The 8,787-nt window shown below is 40.7% G+C and overlaps 1 protein-coding gene across 1 annotated transcript in view; it reads left to right on the forward strand.

Moving 5' to 3' along the window:
- Positions 1 to 4,447, forward strand: part of ZNF532 (zinc finger protein 532) — an 88,980-nt gene extending 84,533 nt beyond the window's left edge. Inside the window, 1 exon segment of the mRNA XM_025198484.1 lies at positions 2,150 to 4,447. Within this exon segment, the coding sequence (XP_025054269.1) occupies positions 2,150 to 2,644 (495 nt within the window). The 3' untranslated portion in view covers positions 2,645 to 4,447.
- Positions 4,448 to 8,787: the final 4,340 nt, after the last annotated feature.

Below are 8,787 nucleotides of genomic sequence, written 5' to 3' on the forward strand. Positions count from 1 at the left end.
GGGGCATGAGGGTACTGCAGTGTGGGGCTAGCCAGCAGGCAGCCCCCGCACTGAAGTACTCTCATGCCCCAGCCAGCCAAGTTAGTGTCTCTACATGCATTGCTGCATACAAAAAAACTCCAGAGCAGAATAGTACTTGTAAATACTAACCTGCTTCTGAGTGTATTAATTTCCTGTGGCTTAATAGGGCTGCATGTGTAGGTGCTGAGAAGTTTACTACAGAGCTGCTTAGTCTACTCCACAGAACATCTCATGTAGATGTGCCCAGTGTGATGAAAAGGGCTAAGAGTGAAACAAAAAGTAAAATGACCTTAGATTTTGGACCATTTAATTTTTACATAACTAGGTGCAATTTTTGCATTTAAATCTAGCTGTGCAAGTACCATTTTTAACATTTGCATATAGTTTAGATCCTGTTTCCATCTGTGTAGTTATGCTCACCCTGTTTTTCCCTTCTGAGCATGCTTGCTATGTCTTCATATAATTCATGGTGGAATAAGATCACCCAGGTAGGCACTTTACTGAATAAAAGTTCCTGATTCTGTGGTTAGAGAAAAACTGCAACTAGTGATTGTGAGGAAGAAGAGGACAGCCTTTCTACCTTTTAGCCCAGTAGCTGAGTGATCAGGGATCACATAGTGAGTGCAAAATGCAAGTACTAAGCACCCCTCACCCAGAGCAGGTTTGAACCTTTATCTTCCACTTCCCAGCAAAGTGCTCTAACCAGCAGGTGGTGGTGAGATGGACATTGTCCAAAGCACTCAATGCATTTCCAGATGAAGCTGGCCCACTGAGCCAGCAGGGGAAGATATGAGGAACCTGGAGGAAAGCAAGCTAGAGAGAGAGAGTGTGGTTCAGTATGAAGGATACTGCCCTGGAAAGTAGGGGTTCCCCATATCCTGCTCCTTGCCTCAATTTCTGCCCCCAGTGGCACAGATTTTCCACAGCTGTTTTATCCATTTTATGAATGGATATTTGATAGTCTAATGAATATGAAATTGGAGGTGCAGAAGAGCCATTGGAGGCTTGCCTTCCCCCAGTTTTTCAGACTCCTAATAATCAACTGGACGGATGCTCTTAGTCTTAAAAATGGCAGGGTTTGGTAGCTCTGGAGTTACTATTCCCACAGCACTGACAGCTCTGCGTATGTACTGAGACTTGCTTACATTCCCTTTGAAATACTCTGAGTGAGGCCCTGGTCTTTCTTTACTCCCAAGGCTGTGCAGTTTTGAGGAAGTGCACTGCAGTATTGTAACACATTGTGGCTGCTTGCAGATGTTAAAAAAAAGAAAAAAGAAACAAACAGCATTTTACTTTAAGCTTGGCATGCCCCAGCACCAAGCCCAGCACATGCCCAGAAAAGGCATCATGTTAGTTGGACTCAGCTCATCCAACATGTGTATATATCAGGTATTTTAGTGAGGCTTTTTAGGTGTTTTTATCTAATAACGGATTGAATCATCTTTAGATAAGAGTGCCAAAAAGTACCACTGAAGCACCTGATCTATGCAAATGCCACAGAGCTGGGTCAAAGTAACGTACCACTTCACCTGGTACAGCACAGTTTTTTAACATCTGCAGGCAGCCTACATGACATTTTTGGGCCAAAAAAAAAGAGTTGGAAGGTTCTTGGAAAACGTGTCTCCTTGAGAAATAACCTGAAAGCGTAGACTGGTGGTCTAATCCATGATCAACAGATGCAGTCAGTAATTCATCTTTTTCTAGCATCTCAGTCCATCCATAAATAACCAGATCCATAAATCTACAATCATCCTCTTCATCCACCATGCATGGAATCAAATTAAATATAATTAAAGCTGAATTGCTAAAAGTAAGGGCTGAAGTACTCACAGGCTGATATTCAACAATACACGCACCATTTTTCTATCGTGGTCTTTTCAAATATAATATAGATGAACTGGAAAAGTATTTACTAATGTTTCTAGAGTGCACCCATTGGCAGTCCTGTCAGAGTCAGTCTCTTCTACTATGTAATAGGGAACTTGTTTCTAATAATATGGTTCCTTGGATTATTTCAGGCATGGGATTTAGCTGGTTTTTATTGAAATATACCTTGCTAGGATTCTGCAGTCTCCAAGAAGTGAGCATTTATGTATAACTGCATAAAATGCACTTTCCTTGTTTTTAGGTCCCCAGTCCGAAGAGGAAATTAGAAGAGCCTGTACTGGAGTTCAGGCCTCCAAGAGGAGCAATCACCCAACCCCTGAAGAAACTGAAGATAAATGTTTTTAAAGTTCACAAATGTGCTGTGTGTGGCTTTACAACAGAAAATCTCCTTCAGTTTCATGAACATATTCCTCAGCATAAATCTGATGGTTCTTCCTACCAGTGCAGGGAATGTGGCCTCTGCTACACGTCTCATGTCTCTCTCTCCAGACATCTCTTCATTGTACATAAGCTGAAGGAGCCTCAGCCAGTATCAAAACAAAATGGGTCTGGGGAGGATAATCAACAAGAAAACAAACCCAATCATGAGGATGAATCATCTGACAACATGGTGTCAGACAGAAAATGCAAAGTGTGTGCAAAGACGTTTGAAACAGAAGCTGCCTTAAACACTCATATGAGAACACATGGCATGGCCTTCATTAAATCTAAAAGAATGAGCTCTACTGAGAAGTGATTAGGTCTTTGAGAAGCAAAAACTCTTCTCCACATTGGAATATAAATGACATTTTTGTTACAGAAAGTTCACAGTATAATAGTGTTAACAGTACTGTTCAGGCTGTTGCAATATATTCTGCATAAATATGTCCTTTTCACCTCATTGTCTATACCCTCCATAAGTATCAAAGCAGTATTTGAGTTGAACAGAGTTTGTATATATTTAAACTAATAACTTTTATACTCTTTGTTACGTGTTTGTATTGGTATCTAGTGGAAAATCTGTTTGGGTTATTTTTTTTTGTTTTGGTTTCTGTTTTTTGTAGTAAGTTTCTTTAAAGCAGAGTTCTTACTACTGGGGCAGTTCCTTCGGTTCTGTTCAACTGTTCCATAAATGAAATGCTTCTGAAAGAAAGGTTAGCTAATGAAATGGCACTCAAAGGCAGTGCTTAAAAAAAATAAAGGGAAACTTTAAAGTCAGTGGAAGGTTATAAAAATCTTCCCCTAAAAATAATCACTACACATATCTAGTGAATGTCGAGCTGGTCTTTGACAGCAACACCAGAAATTTCATGTGTTCACTGTTCCAGGTGCCTATGCCTTTGAAAGCCATCGCACCTTTGAAAAATGTCATTGCACAACTGTGTATCACTACATAATTTTTTAGGCGCTGCCTCAAGGTGTTGGAGGTCAAACCAAGCTAAAACTGTTACAAAAGCGCTGGGCTGCTCTGGATTAAACAAATATGATGTAATTAGACAGATAACTAGGTTTATAATTATGGTGTTTTTGTCATGTAATTTATTAAACATTATATAGAAGCAAGTACACAGCATTATGTATTTTCATTTTCTTCTGAGTCTTTAAAGAAAATAGTTAACCCCTGGCTGCGGGAGTTGGTACCTATCTTCCAGCTCTGTACGCTAATGCCAAACATTCTGGTGCTCAGTGTTACGTACACCCTACAAGCGTCAAGAAGCTAATACACCAGCCTATTTAAGTATAATTGGGCCTTTCAACTTTAGCACAGACCACATGACATTAGTTCAGTCATTTCAAAAAGTGTATCTAATATCACTCGTATCGCTTTCATGAAATACAGAAAAGGTACCATGCTGTCCCTTTCATATATAGTTCTCTGTGAGAGTTATATTTTTTTTGGTTTGTTTTGCATTTTATACCTTGTATGTATCCCTAAACAAATTTTGTACTTTTTTAAATTTTTTTTTGTGTATATATAGATATCTGCATGATAAGCTGTAGTAATTGTTCGGTTCTTTAAAAGTCTTGCTGCTGTCAGATGTTATTATACACTATGTCCATTATAACTGTATTAAACACATTTCATATGTAAATAAATGTGGAGCATTTTAGCCCCTAAAGATTCGTGAGATTCTGTTATTTATCATTAAATTTAAATGACTGTAGAAACCTAAGGATTTGGGGAAAACTGATCCTCCTCCTCCTCTGTAAAAAATTTTCTAACTGCTCTAGATATTGTATATCAGATACGTTCTCTCTCTCTTTCCACCCACAGTCTTAATTTGGTTTATAAGCAGATACTTGTTTTATCCTGTTTCTGTTACTCAGTACTGTTTCTGTTACTGTAGTACTTGTCATTGCTAAAACCTCTAGCTGAATTTGCAAGTTCACAGTATGGTTTTGTCAGTTATGCACACTGACTACCATTGCCCTTTCATTAAGTGTATACCTCTGGACACTTGTTTGTTGCTGTGCACTGTTGACTGTACAACAAATAAGTTATCACTATGCAGAATGGTGTTTTGTATACAGTGAACAGATAATAAAAGTTAAATTTTCACAGGCATCATCGATATTTTTTTCTTGTATGTTCCCTTTCCATTATCCTGCACCCGCAAAGGAAATAGGGAGTGATCTAAAGCTATACAGGCACCCCCCGCTTAACGCTGTTTCACTTAGCGCTATTTTGCTATAACACTCATTTAAAATTGATACCAGATTTCACTTGGTGCTCAGCGAGTTTCATTATAATACTCATAGTCACCATCTTGGGACATTAAAAACAATTGCGGTCACTGTCTTGAGTTGTCAAATACTTTCGATTTCGCTTAATGCTCGTTTTGCTTAATGCTGTTTTACAGGAACTAATTAAGAGCGCTAAGTGAGGCTTGCCTGTAGTGTCAGAAGACAGGAAAGCTAAAACTGCTGCTTTGGTGCTAATTGTCCACTTGAAATTTCACATTGCCCATCTAATTGAGTGGATGGAGCTCAGATACTTGGTGATGTCAAAACAGTAGAATTGGTACTCCATGTCAGTGATCTCATGTAAGGTTTCCTGTGCGTAAGGCTTGAACCTCCTGGAGGTGTTTGCTTCAGCAGGTCAAGGCTTATTTGCATTGATGGGACAGCATAAGCAAATATGACTGCCACTGTATATTATATACCTGTTGTTTGAATCCAGCATAAGCTTCAAGCATGCACATGCACTCAAACCCACATACACACCTTAAGTGGTATTCCCTAAATGCTACTCAGCGGTTTCATGGGGCAGTAGGGGAATTTTCCTCTCCATGTAGCCTTGAGTCCAGCCTTTTTTAAGCCTGATAATATAGCATCGTCTAGTTTAATCTAGCAGATATTTTTTCCTTCTTATAATGGCCAGTACAGAACTGTCAAAGGTGTTGTTTTCTATTTTGAAGGACAGTCTGCACTGTTGTGGATGATTCTGACCTGGGATATAGAGCTCATTGATAAGGCCAGCATCTTCAGGGTGAACATTTTGCATTACATACCTATTGGACCTCAGGGGTATTCAAGCTGCAGTTCTGGGGAGTAAAGCCTCTCTTTATGGGCATGTCTTGGCCCATTCAGACAACCAGGCAGCAGTGACTTTTACTAGTTGTCTTGAAGCCTGCTGGCTTTGGAGGCAATGCAGTGGGTCAGAACCATGACTAATTTCTTCAATGCTGCATATCTTTTGAGCGAGCACAGCTCCAAGGCAGATTAGTTTATCTACAGAGAGATCAAGAAAGCAAGGCCTGAACTATCTCACTTTGCATAGTGTTTACAATCTTTGGGTGTCCTTGGATGTGAACTGATTTGCATCTAGGCAAATAGCTTGGTGGTTTGTCCTTTTGTTTCTAGTATCAGACACAGATCTATTCATCTGGGCATGGACAAAGTATTTCACGTGTCTCTGCTTCCTTTGTCCAATGACCAGAATTGTTAGAAAGAACACTAACCCACTTGTAGCCCTGGTATCTATAATTTTGGGGTCTTCCTTCTGAATTTTGGCAAGCATCTTAAGCATTAAAAATAGAAAAGGACATATTGTCTATCCTTCCAGGGGAAACTGGGTATTTTGCTTTATCCTATCCTGTTTCCAATGAGTCGAGCAGTGGCGCTTCTGTTGCCTCAAGCTCCTTACTCTTCAGCTGTCTGGTGCATCTCCCTAATAGTAAAGATTTCCAAACATTAGCCAACCTATTTCTTTACCTGCCTCTTGTCTGACCTTGATGTATTGAAACAGCAGAAGTGACTGGTGTTAAACCACCTTCACATTTTATTTGTTATGCCCTATGGAGAATCAGCCCCAAGTTTCTGAAAATGTTACAGGGGTAGAACAAAATAGAAAAAACTACAGATACAGCATCATAGACAAGCAGGGCTGGAAGGGGCCTCATTAGATCATTTAGGACACTACACATCGCCCTACAGTGACGTAGCAATGCACTATGGCATGCTATGGCAATGTAGTGATCACATGGGTCTACATGCGATCGGCAGCTACGTTACCATAGTGGCGTCCCGTCCCCCTCCCTGCGATATAGTGCGCCACTATGGCAACGTAGCAGCAAAATCTGTGCAGCGTGCATGGCACAGTACAGGCAGTTACTGCGCAGTGCTTTAGTACTTCAAAAGGAAGTGCTAAAGCACAGCGCCATAGCAACATCGCCATATGGCAACATGTAAACATGCCCTTAGTCCAGCCCCCTGCAGGATCATCCCGGACTAAACCATCCCAGCCAAGTGTCTGTCCAACCTGCTCTTGTAAGTGTTCCAAAAACAGGGATTCCCCAATTTCTCTGGGTAGCCTGTTGCAATGCCTGACCACCCTCATAGCCAGCAAGTTCCTCCTAATCTCCAGCGTCATTTTTTCTTGCTGAAGCTTGAGACCATTGCTCCTCGTCCTGTCCCCTGCTTCCACAGAGAAAAGCCAATCTCCATCCTCTCTATAATCATCCCTCAGGTACTTGAAGAATGTTATCAAATCCTCCTTCAGTCTTCTCTTCTCTATGCTAATAACCCTAGTTCTTTTAGCCTTTCCTCACAAATCTGGTTTCCCAGGTCCCTGATCATTTTTGTTTCCCTGCACTGGACCTTGTCCTCCTTTAAGTACGGTGCCCAAAACAACACAGTACTCCAGGTAAGGCCTCACCAGTGCTGAACAGAGCAGAAGAATCACTTCTCCTGATTGTCAAGACACTCCTGTTAATACAACCCAGGATGCTTTGGCTTTTTAGTTATTTATTTATTTATTTTGGCAACACAAGCACACTGTTGGCTCACATCCAACTTACTGTATTCAACTTACTACACATTCAGCACTGTAGCCCCCAAGTCCTTCTCTGCAGTGCTGCAGCCTAGCCAGCATACTGCGCAGCAAACCATTTAGGATGAAGCTGGATCAGTCCCATTGAAGATGGCCCAAAGAAGAAGACGTAAGAATCCCTTTGCCTACTTGGTGAACTAATACAGAGTGTTTAGAAAGAGTCACAGTATTTACGCTTCTGTGAGCATATGAACAGTTACTATGGAGCCATCCTCAGAGGGTCCCAAGCCTATTTTCCTCCAATCATGTCTTGTAGAGCCAGCCAGGCTGAAAAAAGAGCAGTTCATTTGTCATCTAAACATGCAGCTCGCTAGCTGAAGTACCTATGACTTAATGATTCCAAGAACCCCTGTGGGGGACACTGTACCTCCATGTATCTCCACTGTGGGCTCTAGACATTTCCTTTGGGGAAGAATAAATGTATGCCACAGCTTCATTTTTTTGGTTTCTTAACTGAGAAACATGTAAGTGAATTAGGTTATTTATTTTGACATATTTTCCCCTCTTGCAGGCTCCATGGTAGACATGTAAATCTATCAGTTCCCTTTGCATGGCAAGTGAAGGAAGAGATCTCTGACGCAGCTGCCAGGTCAGTAATATTTCCCATTTATATGGCATGATTTTAATAGCTTACGTGAGCAATGGCCAACTTGTAATGTTCCCATTTCCTGATCAAAAAGCTGTGACTAATTAACTGAAATCACCATATCCAAACTGTTGTAGAGGGTCAGGTTCACATCAACAGTTTCAGAATAGACAAACAGTGCTAAAGGCAATGGCCAGATCAGTTTTGGCAGTGCTAACACAGTTCTGAGTACAGTTTTGCTGCTAATGAACATACCTGCCTATCTACACAGGGCCTTATGCAAAAAGGCAAATACCTAAAGCCCTGTTACATGCATGTGAAGTGTTATTGTTGCCAGATGGCTGAATTAACTTGTTATTGTTACCCATTTGTGATTACTCATTCCTGCTGGGGGGTTATCATTCAGGGACTGCCAACTTGCAATTTTGTAAATGATCCAGAGGGCCTGAGGGCTGTCTTAGACCCAAGGGCATTTGGTGTGTATTCTGATGATATTTAACACTTTCAAATATTAGTTAATTATTACAGCAAGCCTGTTGTGATAGGTAAGTAATAGCAGCCCCTTTTCACAGATGGGGAACTTAAGTTAACACAGTGAGGAAGTGATTTGAATGAGGCTAGAAAGCGGGGCAGAAACTGAATTAAGGAGTCCTTGGCTCTCTGTGGTTTTCCCAGTCTTAGGTGACTTACATGTGGCCCCTGAGGAAAGATGAAAGGATTATCCAGGTAGGATATTGGCCCTGGACAAAGATTGCTCAAGAATAGTTCTGATATCTACACATTGTTTTATTACAGGTATTACAAGTATCCACTGTGTATAAATAAGTGTAACAGCTAATAGACATCCTCCTTTCAAAACATATTGTTCCCGAAGGTGTTAAAGCCTCTATGTAATGACCACAATAAAAAAATGCAACTGTGACAGCCATAATGAATTCCGATGTGCTTCTTCATGAAACATAAAATCCATAATGACTCCTTG

This window comes from Alligator sinensis, unplaced genomic scaffold (assembly GCF_000455745.1).
Source record: "Alligator sinensis unplaced genomic scaffold, ASM45574v1 scaffold347_1, whole genome shotgun sequence".
NCBI lineage: Eukaryota > Metazoa > Chordata > Crocodylia > Alligatoridae > Alligator > Alligator sinensis.